General features: G+C 46.0%; 1 protein-coding gene across 4 annotated transcripts; it reads left to right on the top strand.

Moving 5' to 3' along the window:
• The first annotated feature begins 2,913 nt into the window (after positions 1-2,913).
• LOC109880969 (ubiquitin-conjugating enzyme E2 D2) lies at positions 2,914-20,465 on the top strand. 4 transcript variants are annotated; one of them, XR_004207174.1, is made up of 8 exons: positions 3,073-3,400; positions 12,869-12,932; positions 13,136-13,167; positions 13,309-13,386; positions 14,250-14,355; positions 14,655-14,748; positions 18,359-19,180; positions 19,378-20,465. XR_004207174.1 is itself a non-coding variant. In XM_020473148.2 (7 exons), the coding sequence occupies exons 1-7, from the start codon at positions 3,377-3,379 to the stop codon at positions 18,402-18,404; spliced, it is 444 nt and encodes a 147-aa protein (XP_020328737.1). In that variant the 5' UTR covers positions 2,914-3,376; the 3' UTR covers positions 18,405-20,465. The 4 variants fall into 4 exon arrangements, 2 of the variants coding, with proteins under 2 accessions (XP_020328737.1, XP_031671587.1); XR_004207173.1 differs by having other exon boundaries at positions 19,295-20,465; XM_020473148.2 differs by having other exon boundaries at positions 2,914-3,400; positions 18,359-20,465.
• The last annotated feature ends 826 nt before the right edge of the window (positions 20,466-21,291 follow it).

Here is a 21,291-nt window from a genome sequence, read left to right as displayed (position 1 = left end):
ATGTTTATTTTAAAAAATGTAACATTAACCTAATAAAAAGTAACATTTTCACAGCATATTGTCTCTATGGCTTGATCTGGCTGTATTGTTCACACCATATTACATCTCCCAACTCAAGCTTTGGTGAGAAAATAGATCAGTCCTGTAGCACTTGCTGAGCAGAAACTCTGAACTGATTATCCTTATTGTACTGGATTTATGGTATCTGATGGTTTCAAGACAACTGGCGGCTCTGGGGGGGGGGGGGGGGGTTCGAATCATGATGTGGGGGGGGGGACAAGGTCAAATCACGATGTGGGGGGGGGGGCAAGGTCAAATCACGATGTGGGGGGGGGGGGCAAGGTCAAATCATCATGATGTGGTGTGGGGGGACAAGGTCAAATCATGATGTGGTGTGGGGGGGAAAAGGTCAAATATGATGTGGGGGGGGACAAGGTCAAATCATGATGTGGGGGGGGGCAAGGTCAAATCATGATGTGGGGGGGGGACAAGGTCAAATCATGATGTGGGGGGGACAAGGTCAAATCATGATGTGGGGGGGGACAAGGTCAAATCATGATGTGGGGGGGACAAGGTCAAGTCATGATGTGGTGTGGGGGGGTCAAATCATGATGTGGTGTGGGGGGGGACAAGGTCAAATCATGATGTGGTGTGGGGGGGGACAAGGTCAAATCATGATGTGGTGTGTGGGGGGGGGTAAAGTCAAATCATGATGTGGGGGTCAAGGTCAAATCATCATGATGTGGTGTGGGGGGATAAGGTCAAATCATGATGTGGGGGGTGGACAAGGTCAAATCAATGTGTGTGGGGGGGGGACAAGGTCAAATCATGATGTGGTGTTTTTTTTATTTAAAAAATAATTTACCTTTATTTTATTAGGCAAGTCAGTTAAGAACAAATCAAGGAACAGCCTAGGAACAGTGGGTTAACTGCCTGTTCAGGGCCTTCTGAATCAAGTGCACCTGTCTACCAACAACGCAACACTAATGCACAGGGCCTTCTGAATCAAGTGCACCTGTCTACCAACAACGCAACACTAATGCACAGGGCCTTCTGAATCAAGTGCACCTGTCTACCAACAACGCAACACTAATGCACAGGGCCTTCTGAATCAAGTGCACCTGTCTACCAACAACGCAACACTAATGCACAGGGCCTTCTGAATCAAGTGCACCTGTCTACCAACAACGCAACACTAATGCACAGGGCCTTCTGAATCAAGTGCACCTGTCTACCAACAACGCAACACTAATGCACAGGGCCTTCTGAATCAAGTGCACCTGTCTACCAACAACGCAACACTAATGCACAGGGCCTTCTGAATCAAGTGCACCTGTCTACCAACAACGCAACACTAATGCACAGGGCCTTCTGAATCAAGTGCACCTGTCTACCAACAACGCAACACTAATGCACAGGGCCTTCTGAATCAAGTGCACCTGTCTACCAACAACGCAACACTAATGCACAGGGCCTTCTGAATCAAGTGCACCTGTCTACCAACAACGCAACACTAATGCACAGGGCCTTTTATCGTTGGCTTTTCTACAGAAATGTTTGTTGATCGACTAGGAAGATGGACCAGTTGGTCACCACTGTTCTAATGGATACATCCCTGGATGAGCTGCAGCTATTCTGTGGGTCTCCTGTCAGACGGACAGACACTGACTGGGGGGTGCTGGAGCCTGGTGGACTGTAGACCTCTTGGACAGAGAAGAGAATAGGAGAGCTTAAAGGATGAAGACACTGGTAGTGTGGATAAGGACCCCGTCTTGGGCTGAGGAGAGAGGTTAAAGGATGAAGACACTGGTAGTGTGGATAAGGACCCCGTCTTGAGCTGAGGAGAGAGGTTAAAGGATGAAGACACTAGTATTGTGTCTAGTGGTAGAACTACACCAGTAGATCACAACTCTCTGCTCTCCTGCACCTGACTTCTACACCAGTAGATCACAACTCTCTGCTCTCCTGCACCTGACATCAATACCAGTAGATCACAAGTCTCTGCTCTCCTGCACCTGACTTCTATACCAGTAGATCACAACTCTCTGTTCTCCTGCACCTAACTTCTACACCAGTAGATCACAACTCTGCTCTCCTGCACCTGACTTCTACACCAGTAGATCACAACTCTCTGCTCTCCTGCACCTGACTTCTACACCAGTAGATCACAACTCTCTGCTCTCCTGCACCTGACTTCTACACCAGTAGATCACAACTCTCTGCTCTCCTGCACCTAACTTCTACACCAGTAGATCACAACTCTCTGCTCTCCTGCACCTAACTTCTACACCAGTAGATCACAACTCTCTGCTCTCCTGCACCTGACTTCTACACCAGTAGATCACAACTCTCTGCTCTCCTGCACCTGACTTCTACACCAGTAGATCACAACTCTGCTCTCCTGCACCTAACTTCTACACCAGTAGATCACAACTCTCTGCTCTCCTGCACCTGACTTCTACACCAGTAGATCACAACTCTCTGCTCTCCTGCACCTGACTTCTACACCAGTAGATCACAAATCTATGCTCTCCTGCACCTGACTTGCAGTTTATCTGGGGTTTATTCACTAGGAACCAAATGGAAGGAAACAGGATGAAACAGGGAGGAACTACCTGAATTTGTCCAATAGAAACTCTTGTTTTTGTTTGCTACAGTTTGAACAAATGAGTAACCCTCTAGTGATCGATAGGAGCCTGTTTTACTAATGAATAACCCTCTAGTGATCGACGTCAGCCCATCTAGCTATATTAGGGGTCAACGCTTAACGTCTGCCCATCTAGCTATATTAGGGGTCAACGCTTAACGTCAGCCCATCTAGCTATATTAGGGGTCAACGCTTAACGTCAGCCCATCTAGGTATATTAGGGGGGATCGACGCTTAACGTCAGCCCATCTAGCTATATTAGGGGGGATCGACGCTTAACGTCAGCCCATCTAGGTATATTAGGGGATCGACGCTTAACGTCAGTCCATCTAGCTATATTAGGGGTCGACGCCTAACGTCACCCCATCTAGCTATATTAGGGGGGATCGACGCTTAACGTCAGCCCATCTAGGTATATTAGGGGGGATCGACGCTTAACGTCAGCCCATCTAGCTTTTTTAGTGGTCGACGCTTAACGTCAGCCCATCCAGCTTTTTTAGTGGTCGACGCCTAACGTCAGCCCATCTAGCTTTTTTAGTGGTCGACGCTTAACGTCCACCCATCTAACTATATTAGTGGTCGACGCCTAACGTCGAATTTGGGCAACGACTGAATTTGTCCTTCCGTCCGGTTATTTACCCTGTTATACAGCGTCAGTTGCCCAGTTGGGGGCAAACTCGGGGAAGATTAGCATTTTCCAACATTGCTTGTAATTCTCTCGGAGTGAGGATGGCGCTGAAAAGGATCCACAAGGTAACGGGCTCACTAGGTTGCTTTAGTGAAAACCCCAAAAAACGTTCGTTAGCTCGATTGTTGATGTACGTCGTTAGCTATCGCTGGTTAACGTTTTTAATGATGGCTAAAGTTAGCTATAGCTAGCTAACGCCCCGTTCCCATATCCAAATACAATTTTGTCTTTCCATCTGTGCCATCGGTTTGTTGACACTAGACTGGCTAACTCGTTAGGTAGTATGTAGCTACCATTTGTATTACTAGTTATTTGGGTGTCAAACTACTGATTTCAGCACCTAAAGAATAGCCTGTAATTTATACATTATGATTTTTTTGTTGTTGATACAATCTAGTTAAGGGGACGTCTAGCTAACGTTAAGGTTAAGGGGACGTCTAGCTAACGTTAGGGGGACGTCTAGCTAACGTTAGGGGGACGTCTAGCTAACGTTAGGAGGACGTCTAGCTAACGTTAGGGGGACGTCTAGCTAACGTTAGGGGGACGTCTAGCTAACGTTAGGGGGACGTCTGGCCAACGTTAGGGGGACGTCTGGCCAACGTTAGGGGGACGTCTGGCCAACGTTAGGGGGACGTCTGGCCAACGTTAGGGGGACGTCTGGCCAACGTTAGGGGACGTCTGGCTAACGTTAGGGGGACGTCTGGCCAACGTTAGGGGACGTCTGGCTAACGTTAGGGGGACGTCTGGCTAACGTTAGGGGGATGTCTGGCCAACGTTAGGGGAACGTCTGGCCAACGTTAGGGGAACGTCTGGCCAACGTTAGGGGAACGTCTGGCCAACGTTAGGGGGATTTCAGTCGTCGTTGTTGTTGTGCTGCCAGCTAAATGTTAGCTGAACGGTAGATAGCCATCACAACCAGACCTAGTTAACAGTTACCGGTAACGAAACGTTAGTAAAATGTACATGTAAGAGACGGGGTAACTAGCTAGGTGGATATAACGTTAGCTAGGTGGATCACTAACAATGTAACTGAATATAAATGTGTGTATCTAATTCGTGTACTCTTATCTGAACCTGCTCTTCTATAAGCCACTAGCCAGCGACACCTCAGCCATTTTGATGAGGTTGGGCCATTGATATCCCAATGGAGAGTCCCCTGGGGTGGGGTGGGGGGCACATGAATACAGGCATCACTGGTTATCACTCACTGTTACACATCAGCAGGTGTAGTTAACGGTTCATATTTGATTTAAAGCCATTTTAAAACGGTGTTTTTAAAGGGGCTTAAATAAGTTACATAAATACAACATAGGTAATGCCACACAAACTCTGTGGTCGGCGGTTGTTTGGACGTACTGCCAAAATGATCTAAAACAGCGTTGGAGGCGGCTTATTGTAGAGAAATGAACATGAAATTATCAGGTAACAGCTCTGGTGGACATTCCTGTACGCTCCCTCAACTTGAATGGACTGTAGCATTGTGTGCATTTTATTTCCCCCGGAGCTGCAAAGAGCTGCAGTTAGTTCCAGAATGGGTGGCAAGGAATGTTAGTCCCAAATATTCCCAAAACTAAATGCATTGTATTTAGGACTAAAACCTAATAAACCTCAACAAAATCTTGTTATTGAACAAGTTGAGGCGACTAAACTGCTTGGAGTAACCCTGGATTGTAAACTGTCATGGTCAAAACATATTGATACAACAGTAGCTAAGATGGGGAGAAGTCTGTCCATGATAATGTGCTGCTCTGCCTGACTAAATTCCCAATCTGGCCCTCAAACCATCACGGTCACCTAATAATCCCCAGTTTACAAATGGCTCATTCATCCCCCCTCCTCTCCCCTGTAACTATTCCCCAGGTCGTTGATGCAAATGAGAACGTGTTCTCAGTCAATTTACCTGGTAATTTACCTGATAAATAAAAAAATAACACTATCAACAAGGCAGGTCCTACAGGCCCTAGTTTTGTCGCTACTGTTCAGTCGTGTGGTCAGGTGCCACAAAGAGGGACTTAAGAAAATTGCAATTGCCTCAGGACAGCACAGCTGGCCCTTAAAAGTACACAGAGAGCTAACATGAATAATATGCATGTCAATCTCTCCTGGTTCAAAGTGGAAGAGATTGACGTCATCACTACTTTTTTTGTAAGAAGTGTTGACAAGCTGAATGCACAGAGCTGTCTGTTTTTAAACTACTAGCACACAGCTCAGACACCCATGCATACCCCACAAGACATGCCACCAGAGATCTCTTCACAGTCCCCAAGCTAGAACAGACTATGGGAGGCGCACAGTACTACATAGAACCATGACTACATGGAATTCTATTCCACATCAAAAAAATAAAAAACTGGTATAAATGCACCTTATGGAACAGCTGTGACTGTGAAGAGACCCACACACACCGGTACATACATATGCATACATTGTAGTATTGCTATATGGTGGTATTATACATGTTGTATTGTAGATATGTAGTGGTGTAATAATGTCATATGATCTTTTTTTTAATGTGTAATGTAAGTGCTCTACCATGTTAATGTAAGTGCTCTACCATGTTAATGTAAGTGCTCTACCATGTTTGGACCCCAGGAAGAGTAGCTGCTGCCTTGGCAGGAACTAATGGGGATCCATAATAAACCCCAGGAAGAGTAGCCGCTGTCTTGGCAGGAACTAATGGGGATCCATAATAAACCCCAGGAAGAGTAGCTGCTGCCTTGGCAGGAACTAATGGGGATCCATAATAAACCCCAGGAAGAGTAGCTGCTGCCTTGACTGGAACTAATGGGGATCCATAATAAACCCCAGGAAGAGTAGCTGCTGCCTTGGCAGGAACTAATGGGGATCCATAATAAACCCCAGGAAGAGTAGCTGCTGCCTTGGCAGGAACTAATGGGGATCCATAATAAACCCCAGGAAGAGTAGCTGCTGCCTTGACTGGAACTAATGGGGATCCATAATAAACCCCAGGAAGAGTAGCTGCTGCCTTGGCAGGAACTAATGGGGATCCATAATAAACCCCAGGAAGAGTAGCTGCTGCCTTGGCAGGAACTAATGGGGATCCATAATAAACCCCAGGAAGATTAGCTGCTGCCTTGGCAGGAACTAATGGGGGATCCAAAATAAACCCCAGGAAGAGTAGCTGCTGCTTTGGCAGGAACTAATGGGGATCCATAATAAACCCCAGGAAGAGTAGCTGCTGCCTTGGCAGGAACTAATGGGGATCCATAATAAACCCCAGGAAGAGTAGCTGCTGCCTTGGCAGGAACTAATGGAGATCCATAATGTCTAGGATGGCCATGACTAGACTGCAGTGTAGGTACAGCAATAGTTGTCTAGGATGGCCATGACTAGACTGCAGTGTAGGTACAGCAATAGTTGTCTAGGATGGCCATGACTAGACTGCAGTGTAGGTACAGCAATAGTTGTCTAGGATGGCCATGACTAGACTGCAGTGTGGGTACAGCAATAGTTGTCTAGGATGGCCATGACTAGACTGCAGTGTAGGTACAGCAATAGTTGTCTAGGATGGCCATGACTAGACTGCAGTGTAGGTACAGCAATAGTTGTCTAGGATGGCCATGACTAGACTGCAGTGTAGGTACAGCAATAGTTGTCTAGGATGGCCATGACTAGACTGCAGTGTAGGTACAGCAATAGTTGTCTAGGATGGCCATGACTAGACTGCAGTGTAGGTACAGCAATAGTTGTTTAGGATGGCCATGACTAGACTGCAGTGTAGGTACAGCAATAGTTGTCTAGGATGGCCATGACTAGACTGCAGTGTAGGTACAGCAATAGTTGTCTAGGATGGCCATGACTAGACTGCAGTGTAGGTACAGCAATAGTTGTCTAGGATGGCCATGACTAGACTGCAGTGTAGGTACAGCAATAGTTGTCTAGGATGGCCATGACTAGACTGCAGTGTAGGTACAGCAATAGTTGTCTAGGATGGCCATGACTAGACTGCAGTGTAGGTACAGCAATAGCTGTCTAGGATGGCCATGACTAGACTGCAGTGTAGGTACAGCAATAGTTGTCTAGGATGGCCATGACTAGACTGCAGTGTAGGTACAGCAATAGTTGTCTAGGATGGCCATGACTAGACTGCAGTGTAGGTACAGCAATAGTTGTCTAGGATGGCCATGACTAGACTGCAGTGTAGGTACAGCAATAGTTGTCTAGGATGGCCATGACTAGACTGCAGTGTAGGTACAGCAATAGTTGTCTAGGCTAGCCATGACTAGACTGCAGTGTAGGTACAGCAATAGTTGTCTAGGATGGCCATGACTAGACTGCAGTGTAGGTACAGCAATAGTTGTCTAGGATGGCCATGACTACATGATGTAAACATTATTAATAGGGGCAGCAGGTAACCTAGTGGTTAGAGCTTTGGGCCAGTAACCGAAAGGTTGGTGGATTGAATCCCCGAGCTGACAAGGTAAAAATCTGTCTTTCTGCCCCTGAACAAGGCAGTTAACCCACTGTTCCCCTGAACAAGGCAGTTAACCCACTGTTCCCCTGAACAAAGCAGTTAACCCACTGTTCCCCTGAACAAAGCAGTTAACCCACTGTTCCCCTGAACAAGGCAGTTAACCCACTGTTCCCCTGAACAAAGCAGTTAACCCACTGTTCCCCTGAACAAAGCAGTTAACCCACTGTTCCCCTGAACAAGGCAGTTAACCCACTGTTCCCCTGAACAAAGCAGTTAACCCACTGTTCCCCTGAACAAAGCAGTTAACCCACTGTTCCCCTGAACAAGGCAGTTAACCCACTGTTCCCCTGAACAAAGCAGTTAACCCACTGTTCCCCTGAACAAAGCAGTTAACCCACTGTTCCCCTGAACAAGGCAGTTAACCCACTGTTCCCCTGAACAAAGCAGTTAACCCACTGTTCCCCTGAACAAAGCAGTTAACCCACTGTTCCCCTGAACAAAGCAGTTAACCCACTGTTCCCCGGTAGGCCATCATTTTAAATACGAATTTGTTCTTAACTGACTTTCCTAGTTAAATAAAGGTTACCTTTTTTTTTTTTAACAGAGCTGTCCCCAACTAAAACATTTTGGTAGACCAATGACCAAATGTTCTTTAGAACAATTGATTGGTCATCATTTTCTATCATGTATTTTTCCATATTTAGACGCATCCTATGTGTTTTAATCCAATCAACTATATGCACTAAGGTTGTCTGATGCTTTAAGCACACTGTTTGATTAAATAAACACACAAATGACTAGAGGGAGTCTGACCCGCAATTGATTTGATTGGGCCTGTGGGTCTGGCTCAGACTTGCTGCACCATGTTAAAAAGGACTGCTAGTGACCAGCACCCATTGTCTCTGTCTCTCCTCCCTGCTGCAGCGACCACCACATAAACACTTGGATGTTATCGCGCTGTCCGTGTTTCTGAAGCTGCAACACAACTTTTCAGTCAGAAATGGCTGTAATTATCATCCTGAAATCTCTAATTTGTTTAGGAAAAACATTCCCTCAACCCTGACTCTCTTCACGTGTAAACGTATGCGTCACATGCCCGTGATCAATAGGGCCTGACCTATAGCCTATCATAATCATATCAATACATTTATTATAACAAACTCTGAACATCGTAACATTTTGTTACCTTACAGATTTGTTAAATTGTTTGTGACATGTTGTGGTTGTCACGGAATCAGTAGGCTATTAAACAAACTCGAAACAGAAGCAGGTTCTGTCATATTTCATACAGAGCTTTCAGAAAGCATTCAGACCTCTTCGGGTTTTTCCCCATTTTGTTACCTTACATTCGTATTCTAAAATGGATTGTGTCAAGGCACAGATCTGTTGAAGGCAGAGTCTGACGAATGGATTGTGTCAAGGCACAGATCTGTTGAAGGCAGAGTCTGACGAATGGATTGTGTCAAGGCACAGATCTGTTGAAGGCAGAGTCAGACAAATTGTCAGATGGTTCTGTCTGCTACCGCACGGCAAGCGGTACCGCAACGCCAAGTCGAGGTCCTGCTGCTACTCGCTGTTTATTATCTATGCATGGTTACTTTATCCCTACCGACATGTACATATTGGCTCAACTAATAGTCTCCACATTGACCCTGTACCGGTGCACCCTGTATATAGCCTCCACATTGACTCTGTACCGGTACTCCCTGTATATAGCCTCCACATTGACTCTCTACCGGTACCCCTTGTATATAGCCTCCACATTGACTCTGTACCGGTACCCCCTGTATATAGCCTCCACATTGACTCTGTACCGGTACCCCCTGTATATAGCCTCCACATTGACTCTGTACCGGTACCCCCTGTATATAGAATCCACATTGACTCTGTACCGTAATACCCTGTATATAGCCTCCACATTGACTCTGTACCAGTACCCCCTGTATATAGAATCCACATTGACTCTGTACCGGTACCCCCTGTATATAGAATCCACATTGACTCTGTACCGTAACACCCTGTATATAGCCTGGGAGACTAGTCAGGATTGAGGGAAAGATGAACGGAGAAAAGTACAGATCTCCTTGATGAAAACCTGGTCAGGACCTCAGACTGGGATGAAGGTTCATCTTCCAACAAGACAATGACCCTAAGAACACAGCCAAGACAATGCAGGAGTGACTTTGGTACAAGTCTCTGAATGTCCTTGTGTGGTCCAGCCAGAGCCCGGACTTGAAGCCAATCTAATGTCTCTTGAGAGACCTGAAAATAGTTGTGCAGCGACGCTCCCCATCAACCTGACAGATCTTGAGAGGAGAATGGGAGAAACTCCCCAAATACAGGTGTGCCAAGCTTGTAGCGTCATACCCAAGAAGACTCGAGGCTGTTATCGCTTTTTATAAAATTGCGCGTGTTTCTAAAACCCTGTTTTTGGCTGTAACGTAACAAAATGCGGTCTGAATACTTTCCAAATGCATTGTATATATGGATGATTTCTAAAGCCAGGCACATTTAACAGTTAGGCTGTTGATTCTAGACTTCATTCATTTGGTGTCCTCTCTCCTCAGTTTTCTTAGACAGTTAAAAGTCTGTTTTCTCATCTCCAAACTCCGCTGCTTCCTCCACCACATTGTTGTCAAAATGGTGGTTGGCTTTACACTGCTCTACTGTTGACCAGGGCCCATAGGGTAGTGCTCTACTGTTGACCAGGACCCATAGGGTAGTGCTCTACTGTTGACCAGGACCCATAGGGTAGTGCTCTACTGTTGACCAGGACCCATAGGGTAGTGCTCTACTGTTGACCAGGACCCATAGGGTAGTGCTCTACTGTTGACCAGGGCCCATAGGGTAGTGCTCTACTGTTGACCAGGACCCATAGGGTAGTGCTCTACTGTTGACCAGGGCCCATAGGGTAGTGCTCTACTGTTGACCAGGACCCATAGGGTAGTGTACGACTGTTGACCAGGACCCATAGGGTAGTGTACTACTGTTGACCAGGACCCATAGGGTAGTGCTCTACTGTTGACCAGGACCCATAGGATAGTGCTCTACTGTTGACCAGGACCCATAGGGTAGTGCTCTACTGTTGACCATGACCCATAGGGTAGTGTTCTACTGTTGACCAGGACCCATAGGGTAGTGCTCTACTGTTGACCAGGACCCATAGGGTAGTGTTCTACTGTTGACCAGGGCCCATAGGGTAGTGCTCTACTGTTGACCAGGGCCCATAGGGTAGTGCTCTACTGTTGACCAGGACCCATAGGGTAGTGCTCTACTGTTGACCAGGACCCATAGGGTAGTGCTCTACTGTTGACCAGGACCCCTATAGGGTAGTGCTCTACTGTTGACCAGGACCCATAGGGTAGTGCTCTACTGTTGACCAGGACCCATAGGGTAGTGCTCTACTGTTGACCAGGACCCATAGGGTAGTGCTCTACTGTTGACCAGGACCCATAGGGTAGTGCTCTACTGTTGACCAGGGCCCATAGGGTAGTAACTACTGTTGACCAGGACCCATAGGGTAGTGCTCTACTGTTGACCAGGGCCCATAGGGTAGTGCTCTACTGTTGACCAGGACCCATAGGGTAGTGCTCTACTGTTGACCAGGACCCATAGGGTAGTGCTCTACTGTAGACCAGGACCCATAGGATAGTGTACTACTGTTGACCAGGGCCCATAGGGTAGTGCTCTACTGTTGACCAGGACCCATAGGGTAGTGCTCTACTGTTGACCAGGACCCATAGGGTAGTGCTCTACTGTTGACCAGGACCCATAGGGTAGTGTACTACTGTTGACCAGGACCCATAGGGTAGTGCTCTACTGTTGACCAGGACCCATAGGGTAGTGTTCTACTGTTGACCAGAACCCATAGGGTAGTGCTCTACTGTTGACCAGGACCCATAGGGTAGTGCACTACTGTTGACCAGGACCCATAGGGTAGTGCTCTACTGTTGACCAGGACCCATAGGGTAGTGCTCTACTGTTGACCAGGGCCCATAGGGTAGTGCTCTACTGTTGACCAGGACCCATAGGGTAGTGCTCTACTGTTGACCAGGACCCATAGGGTAGTGCTCTACTGTTGACCAGGACCCATAGGGTAGTGCTCTACTGTTGACCAGGGACCATAGGGTAGTGTATTACTGTTGACCAGGGCCCATAGGGTAGTGTATTACTGTTGACCAGGGACCATAGGGTAGTGTATTACTGTTGACCAGGGCCCATAGGGTAGTGTATTACTGTTGACCAGGGACCATAGGGTAGAGCTAAGTGTTCCCGGTCTCTCTTGTTGATTGGTTTAGAGCTAATTGTTCCTGGTCTCTCTTGTTGATTGGTTTAGAGCTAATTGTTCCCGGTCTCTCTTGTTGATTGGTTTAGAGCTAAGTGTTCCTGGTCTCTCTTGTTGATTGGTTTAGAGCTAATTGTTCCCGGTATCTCTTGTTGATTGGTTTAGATCTAATTGTCCCTGGTCTCTCTTGTTGATTGATTTAGAGCTAAGTGTTCCTGGTCTCTCTTGTTGATTGGTTTAGAGCTACGTGTTCCTGGTCTCCCTTGTTGATTGGTTTAGAGCTAAGTGTTCCTGGTCTCTCTTGTTGATTGGTTTAGATCTATTTGTTCCTGGTCTCTCTTGTTGCATTGGTTTAGAGCTAATTGTTCCTATTCTCTCTTGTTGCATTGGTTTAGAGCTAAGTGTTCCTGGTCTCTCTTGTTGATTGGTTTAGAGCTACGTGTTCCTGGTCTCCCTTGTTGATTGGTTTAGAGCTAAGTGTTCCTGGTCTCTCTTGTTGATTGGTTTAGATCTATTTGTTCCTGGTCTCTCTTGTTGCATTGGTTTAGAGCTAATTGTTCCTATTCTCTCTTGTTGCATTGGTTTAGAACTAAGTGTTCCTGGTCTCTCTTGTTGATTGGTTTAGAGCTACGTGTTCCTGGTCTCTCTTGTTGATTGGTTTAGAGCTAAGTGTTCCTGGTCTCTCTTGTTGATTGGTTTAGAGCTAAGTGTTCCTGGTCTCTCTTGTTGATTGGTTTAGAGCTAAGTGTTCCTGGTCTCTCTTGTTGATTGGTTTAGAGCTAATTTTTCCTGGTCTCTCTTGTTCCATTGCAGGAGCTGAATGATCTGGCTCGTGACCCTCCAGCACAGTGCTCAGCAGGACCAGTGGGAGATGACAGTAGGTGTCTTAGACTTTATATTTTTATGGAACTGTTGAAGGCAGTTATTCTTCATCTTGGTCCTGGAGAACCAAAGAATATTTTAGTTATTTTCCCCAAAAGCACTAATAAACCAGATCAAAGGTGCGTTAAGAAACGATTAAAGATTTACAATGACCCTGAATGTGCACTAACTCTCCTTCTCCCCCTCTCCTTCCGCCAGTGTTTCATTGGCAAGCCACGATCATGGGACCTGTGAGTACCAGTCACGTAATCCCACTAGAACGGGAGAACTCTAAAGGCTTCAATGTCTGTTTTGACGAAGGTATAACATTTTCCTGGACGTAAAGGGGGTTGGATCAGTCGTCATGACAGACGCTCTTTCTCTCCTTTCAGAATGACAGTCCATATCAGGGGGGCGTTTTCTTCCTGACCATTCATTTCCCGACAGACTATCCTTTCAAACCTCCTAAGGTAAGGGTCCATGTCACTTCACAAGGGTTTGGAAAGGGGCTCGTTCCTAAGTCCCTGTCAGTGGTTACACTTAGGGACATTTTACTAGTTAATGTGTGGTTGGAGGGGTGATTTACTAGTTAATGTTATGTGGTAGGAGGGGTGATTTACTAGTTAATGTGTGGTAGGAGGGGTGATTTACTAGTTAATGTGTGGTAGGAGGGGGTGATTTACTAGTTAATGTGTGGTAGGAGGGGTGATTTACTAGTTAATGTGTGGTAGGAGGGGTGATTTACTAGTTAATGTGTGGTAGGAGGGGTGATTTACTAGTTAATGTGTGGTAGGAGGGGTGATTTACTAGTTAATGTGTGGTAGGAGGGGTGATTTACTAGTTAATGTGTGGTAGGAGGGGTGATTTACTAGTTAATGTGTGGTAGGAGGGGTGATTTACTAGTTAATGTGTGGTAGGAGGGGTGATTTACTAGTTAATGTGTGGTAGGAGGGGTGATTTACTAGTTAATGTTTGGTAGGAGGGTGATTTACTAGTTAATGTGTGGTAGGAGGGGTGATTTACTAGTTAATGTGTGGTAGGAGGGGTGATTTACTAGTTAATGTGTGGTAGGAGGGGTGATTTACTAGTTAATGTTTGGTAGGAGGGTGGTTTACTAGTTAATGTGTGGTAGGAGGGTGATTTACTAGTTAATGTGTGGTAGGAGGGTGATTTACTAGTTAATGTGTGGTAGGAGGGTGATTTACTAGTTAATGTGTGGTAGGAGGGTGATTTACTAGTCAATGTGTGGTAGGAAGGGGTGATTTACTAAATATATTAGCATTTTGTTGAATTAACATTTTCCTCTCTCTCTCTCTCTCTCTCTCTCCCCCAGTTAGCGTTTACCACAAGAATTTACCACCCCAATATTAACAGTAATGGCAGTATCTGTTTGGATATTCTCAGATCACAGTGGTCGCCAGCTTTAACTATTTCTAAAGGTGAGTTACTCTGTGATGGACAGATCCACTGAAGGTGCATTATGGGGCAGTTTACCGGACACAGATTAAGCCTGGTCTCGGACTATAAAGTTATTTAAATGGAGATTGTGGAGATGTTTTCTACAATTTTTTACGTGCCTCTGTGTGTATGTATCATCAGGAATCAGACGTCACTACATCACATGGCCTAGATGTCTACGTGAGAGTCGTCTGTAGTGGGGATCCAAACCATGCTCCTGTTCCTAGTTACACTGCAGAGAAACGGGGTTTCTAACTCTTGTAACTGTCTTCCTCTGCAGTTCTGCTCTCCATTTGCTCCCTGTTATGTGATCCCAACCCAGACGACCCTCTAGTACCAGAGATCGCACGCATCTATAAAGCAGATAGTGACAAGTAAGTATCCTGTACTGCTGTCTGTTGGAGACATCCCTTCAGTGTCCTTTTATATACTGCAGATGTCAGGACATTTTTCATTCCATATAACCCAGTGAAAATACCTTATTTTCAACATGTTTTTGGCTCACTGGGAAGTTGATAAACATAACATGTTCCTGTCTGCTTTCAGTCGGGGACCTGTACACGCGATCATGGTCTACAGCCGAGACAAAGCAGAATAATGTCCGGTCTCTCAAAGCAGAATAATGCCCCGTGTCTCTCAAAGCAGAATAATGCCCCGTGTCTCTCAAAGCGGAATAATGCCCTGTGTCTCTCAAAGCAGAATAATGCCCTGTGTCTCTCAAAGCGGAATAATGTCCCGTGTCTCTCAAAGTGGAATAATGCCCTGTGTCTCTCACAGCAGAATAATGCCCCGTGTCTCTCAAAGCAGAATAATGCCCTATGCCTCTCACAGCAGAATAATGCCCCGTGTCTCTCAAAGCGGAATAATTCCCGGTGTCTCTCACAGCAGAATAATGCCCCGTGTCTCTCAAAGCAGAATAATGCCCGGTGTCTCTCACAGCGGAATAATGACCCGTGTCTCTCAAAGCGGAATAATGCCCCGTGTCTCTCAAAGCAGAATAATGCCCCGTGTCTCTCAAAGCGGAATAATGCCCGGTCTCTCACAGCAGAATAATGCCCCGTGTCTCTCAAAGTGGAATAATGCCCCGTGTCTCACAGCAGAATAATGCCCCATGTCTCTCAAAGCGGAATAATAATGTCCGGGGTCTGTGGAGAGGAGGTTGTTGTTGTGGAGGTCTATGTTTATGGCAGCATGTAGTCCTCACCCAGGGCTGGTCTCGCTGGATTCCCTGGAAGCTGTCTCATCATTCAGCCAACAACAGTCTACCACAGTCCTTGTAGGGCTTTAGTTTGGTTGTGTGTGGACAAGTTTTTTCTGTAAAAACAAGGGGTCAGTGAAAATAGTCTGGGTATCCATCAGCAGTCATATGGCTTAGGGGCTTCCTCTGACACCGCCTGGTGCACTAAGCACCGCAGCTTACATTCCCAATGACTCTTTGCTTAGTGCAGACAGAAGTCTTTGACTAGGGTGGCTGGAGTCTTTGGCTATTTTTAAGGCCTTCCTCTGACTCCGCCTGGTGTAGAGGTCCTGGATGGAAGGCAGGTTAGCCCCGGTGATGTATTGGCACGTACGCACTACCCTCTGTAGCGGTTGGAGGCCGAGCAGTTGCCATACCAGGCAGTGATGCAACCAGTCAAGATGCTCTCGATGGTGCAGCTGTAGAACTTTTTGAGGATCTGAGGACCCTGGGATGATGGTGTTGATGTGAGTCATGGCCAGCCTTTCAAAGCACTTCATGGTTACAGATGTGAGTGCTACAGGGTGGTAGTCATTAAAATAATACATTGGGGCAAAAAAGTATTTAGTCATCCACCAATTGTGCAAGTTCTCCCACTTAAAAAGATGAGAGAGACCTGTAATTGTCATCATAGGTACACTTCAACTATGACTTTTTTTCTATGATTTTTTTATAAATGTATTTGCAAATTATGGTGGAAAAAAAGTATTTGGTCAATAACAAAAGTTTCTCAATACTTTGTCATATACCCTTTGTTGGCAATGACAGAGGTCAAACGTTTTCTGTAAGTCTTCACCAGGTTTTCACACACTGTTGCTGGTTTTTTGGCCCATTCCTCCATGGAGATCTCCTCTAGAGCAGTGATGTTTTGGGGCTGTTGCTGGGCAACAAGGACTTTCAACTCCCTCCAAAGATTTTCTATGGGGTTGAGATCTGGAGACTGGCTGGGCCACTCCAGGACCTTGAAATGCGTCTTACGAAGCCACTCCTTCGTTGCCCGGGCGGTGTGTTTGGGATCATTGTCATGCTGAAAGACCCAGCCACGTTTCATCTTCAATGCCCTTGCTGGTGGAAGGAGGTTTTCACTCAAAATCACACGATACCTGGCCCCATTCATTCTTTCATTTACACGGATCTGTCGTCCTGCTCCCGTTGCAGAAAAACAGCCCCAAAGCATGATGTTTCCACCCCCATGCTTCACAGTAGGTATGGTGTTCTTTGGATGCAACTCAGCATTTTTTGTCCTCCAAACACGATGAGTTGAGTTTTTACCAAAAAGTTATATTTTGGTTTGATCTGACCGTATGACATTCTCCCAATCTTCTTCTGGATCATCCAAATGCTCTCTAGCAAACTTCAGATGGGCCTGGACATGTACTGGCTTAAGCAGGGGGACACGTCTGGCACTGCAGAATTTGAGTCCCTGGCGGCGTAGTGTGTTACTGATGGTAGGCTTTGTTACTTTGGTCCCAGCTCTCTGCAGGTCATTCACTGGGTGGTTCTGGGATTTTTGCTCACCGTTCTTGTGATCATTTTGACCCCACGGGGTGAGATCTTGCGTGGAGCCCCAGATCGAGGGAGATTATCAGTGGTCTTGTATGTCTTCCATTTCCTAATAATTGCTCCCACAGTTGATTTCTTCAAACCAAGCTACTTACCTATTGCAGATTCAGTCTTCCCAGCCTGGTGCAGGTCTACAATTTTGTTTCTGGTGTCCTTTGACAGCTCTTTGATCTTGGCCATAGTGGAGTTTGGAGTGTGACTGTTTGAGGTTGTGGACAGGTGTCTTTTATACTGATAACAAGTTCAAACAGGTGCCATTAATACAGGTAACGAGTGGAGGACAGAGGAGCCTCTTAAAGAAGTTACAGGTCTGTGAGAGCCAGAAATCTTGCTTGTTTGTAGGTGAACAAATACTTATTTTCCACCATAATTTGCAAATAAATTCATTAAAAATCCTACAATGTGATTTTCTGGATTTTTTTTCTCATTTTGTCTGTCATTGTTGAAGTGTACCTATGATGACAATAACAGGCCTCTCATCTTTTTAAGTGGGAGAACTTGCACAATTGGTGGCTGACTAAATACTTTTTTTCCCCACTGTATATATATTTAACATTTATTTAACCTGGCAAGTCAGTTAAGAACAAATTCTTATTTACAGTGACTGTCTACCCTGGCCAAACCATCCCCTAACCCGGACGACGCTGGGCCAATTGTGCGCTGCCCTATGGGATTCCCGATCGCAGCCGGTTGTGATACAGCCTGGGATCGAACCAGGGTCTGTAGTGATGCCTCATTTAGGCAGATTACCTTGACATTCTTGTGCGCAGGCACTATGGTGTTCTGCTTGAAATATGTAGGTCTTACAGACTCGGTCAGGGACGTAGGGATCCGCAGGGACGTTCCCCTGGCAGACCAGGATCCGCAGGGACGTTCCCCTGGCAGACCAGGATCCGCAGGGACCTTCCCCTGGCAGACCAGGATCCGTAGGGACGTTCCCCTGGCAGACCAGGATCCGTAGTGACGTTCCCCTGGCAGACCAGGATCCGTAGTGACGTTCCCCTGGCAGACCAGGATCCGTAGTGACGTTCCCCTGGCAGACCAGGATCCGTAGTGACGTTCCCCTGGCAGACCAGGAAACATGGTGATGTACCCTGGTACGGCTTTGGTGAAAAGTAGTGCAGCCGACAGGGTGCCGTTTGGGAAGCTGCTTCTATTGTTTTTGTTTGTTTTCCCTCTTCCAGATACAGCAGAATAGCAAGAGAATGGACGCAGAAATACGCCATGTGATGACTGGTCTGAACAGATCATCGGAAGGAGAACGTCGTTGTAGCTGGAGTCAACTTCAATTGCTTGTTTTCATTATTTTGTTCATTTTGTTATTGAATTAGACTCATATTGCCCCCATTTTCACTCCTTCATTTATGTGCTATTAAAAAGATAGTGTTTGTTGCTCGGACAGTCAATGTGTGTACTAGTTTAATTTAAGTGCTGGAAAAAACACAACATTTTAATGTAAGTCTTTCATGGGTTCTGAACTCTTCATGTTGAGCATGCAACAACAGTATACGGCCGTGCCGACTGGCCTCTTGGTTATCAGACTAAACCACTAGACTGCGTTCCATCCATGTTATTCTGAGGACGTTGAAGACACCTGACCAAACCGGACAGACGTGTCTCTTCAGGATACACCAACTGGTGTGTGATGTTGTTGGCTGTGGCAGTCTATTCCCTATATACACTACTTTTAACCAGAGATTTTCTAGGGGAATATCCCTGTGGATCCTGTTCTACTAGGGGAATATCCCTGTAGATCCTGTTCTACTAGCGGAATATCCCTGTGGATCCCGGTCTACTAGGGGAATATCCTGGTCTACTAGGGGAATATCCTGGTCTACTAGGGGAATATCCTGGTCTACAGGGGAATATCCTGGTCTACTAGGGGAATATCCCTGTGGATCCCGGTCTACTAGGGGAATATCCCTGTGGATCCCGGTCTACTAGGGGAATATCCCTGTGGATCCCGGTCTACTAGGGGAATATCCCTGTGGATCCCGGTCTACTAGGTGAATATCTCAGTGGATCCCGGTCTACTAGGGGAATATCCCTGTGGATCCCGGTCTACTAGGTGAATATCTCAGTGGATTCCGGTCTACTAGGGGAATATCCTGGTCTACTAGGGGAATATCCCTGTGGATCCTGGTCTACTAGGGGAATATCCCTGTGGATCCCGGTCTACTAGGGGAATATCCTGGTCTACTAGGGGAATATCCCTGTGGATCCCGGTCTACTTGGGGAATATCCCTGTGGATCCCGGTCTATTAGGGGAATATCCCTGTGGATCCCGGTCTACTAGGGGAATATCCCTGTGGATCCCGGTCTACTAGGGGAATATCCCTGTGGATCCCGGTCTACTAGGGGAATATCCCTGTGGATCCCGGTCTACTAGGGGAATATCCCTGTGGATCCCGGTCTACTAGGGGAATATCCCTGTGGATCCCGGTCTACTGGGGGAATATCCCTGTGGATCCCGGTCTACTGGGGGAATATCCCTGTGGATCCCGGTCTACTGGGGGAATATCCCTGTGCATCCCGGTCTACTGGGGGAATATCCCTGTGGATCCCGGTCTACTGGGGGAATATCCCTGTGGATCCCGGTCTACTGGGGGAATATCCCTGTGGATCCCGGTCTACTGGGGGAATATCCCTGTGGATCCCGGTCTACTGGGGGAATATCCCTGTGCATCCCGGTCTACTGGGGGAATATCCCTGTGCATCCCGGTCTACTGGGGGAATATCCCTGTGCATCCCGGTCTACTGGGGGAATATCCCTGTGGATCCCGGTCTACTGGGGGAATATCCCTGTGGATCCCGGTCTACTGGGGGAATATCCCTGTGGATCCCGGTCTGAATTCGATGCCATTTCGATGGCAGCAGTGTTATGCTTTTTAATATTGTTTGCGACACATGGGCCTGAGAGAATATTTACCACCTCATATCCAAATGTGTGAACAGACAAACAAATGCTGCTCGGTATGTCAACAAACGGCAACAAACAAAAAAAGAAATGTAATGTATTTTATGCATGTTATAGGAATAGGTTGGATGTTACCCATAGGAAGTGGATGGTAAAATGGGGAAATTATTCAATGAAAGCTTTCTATCTTTGATGATTATAATTTTATTATTTTTAGAAGTTGAGAGCTTATAGTTAGGTCACCTACCTAAACACTGTCTTGTAGCCCTGAGACGTGACGCAGAGCTATTGGTTCAACTATCTACTGGTGCCTCTGGCGTCTTGGTTTTTTGTTGTTGAGTTTTCCCATCAATAAAGGTAAATCATAAACACTTTCTAGGTTCTTATCAATTTTATTGTTGGCCACTGTAAATGTTCTACATACTTGTGTTTGGATCTGTTGAGTTTATAATGTAGTGATTAAAGGGTAGGTCCAGGATTCTGTGCAATAAAGGTTCAGACCTCTTGGCAAAGGTAGAAGAAGTGTCCTTTACGTACAGGCAGGCCATGGGGGGAGAGAGTGTGAGGCAGCACTGAACAGAGAGGAATCAGTGATGTATATTATCTATCTTTAACTGCCTTATCTACCCAGTTCATATCACTATACTGAACAAAAATATACATGCAACTGTCATTTGGAATATATTCATTACGCCAATATCTATGGATTTTACATGACTGGGAATACAGATCTGCATCTGTTGGCCACAGATGCTGAATGAATTAAATTATATTTTTGCTGTAAATCGCCAATTGGTAACCCATCTCTTATGGGATTAATTAGTAACCCATCTCTTATGGGATTAATTGGTAACCCATCTCTTATAGGATTAATTGGTAACCCATCTCTTATGGGATTAATTGGTAACCCATCTCTTATGGGATTAATTGGTAACCCATCTCTTATGGGATTAATTGGTAACCCATCTCTTATAGGATTAATTGGTAACCCATCTCTTATGGGATTAATTGGTAACCCATCTCTTATGGGATTAATTGGTAACCCATCTCTTATGGGATTAATTGGTAACCCATCTCTTATAGGATTAATTGGTAACCCATCTCTTATGGGATGAATTGGCACATTAACAAACATTACAATAATTCACTATGGTAATGAAATGATAATTCTTCCGGAGTTCTCTGCATTGTCCATCACAT

Source organism: Oncorhynchus kisutch, unplaced genomic scaffold (assembly GCF_002021735.2).
Source record: "Oncorhynchus kisutch isolate 150728-3 unplaced genomic scaffold, Okis_V2 scaffold525, whole genome shotgun sequence".
NCBI lineage: Eukaryota > Metazoa > Chordata > Actinopteri > Salmoniformes > Salmonidae > Oncorhynchus > Oncorhynchus kisutch.
Note: the sequence above shows the minus strand (reverse complement) of the source record. Positions and strands in the feature narration are given on the sequence as shown.

Bases quoted from the DNA above. Each gene is read 5' to 3' on its own strand.
- LOC109880969 (XM_031815727.1), top strand. From the start codon at position 3,377: ATGGCGCTGAAAAGGATCCACAAG. The intron at 3,401-12,868 runs GTAACGGGCTCA...GTTCCATTGCAG, and splicing joins CGCTGAAAAGGATCCACAAG to GAGCTGAATGATCTGGCTCG. The intron at 12,933-13,135 runs GTAGGTGTCTTA...TCCTTCCGCCAG, and splicing joins AGGACCAGTGGGAGATGACA to TGTTTCATTGGCAAGCCACG.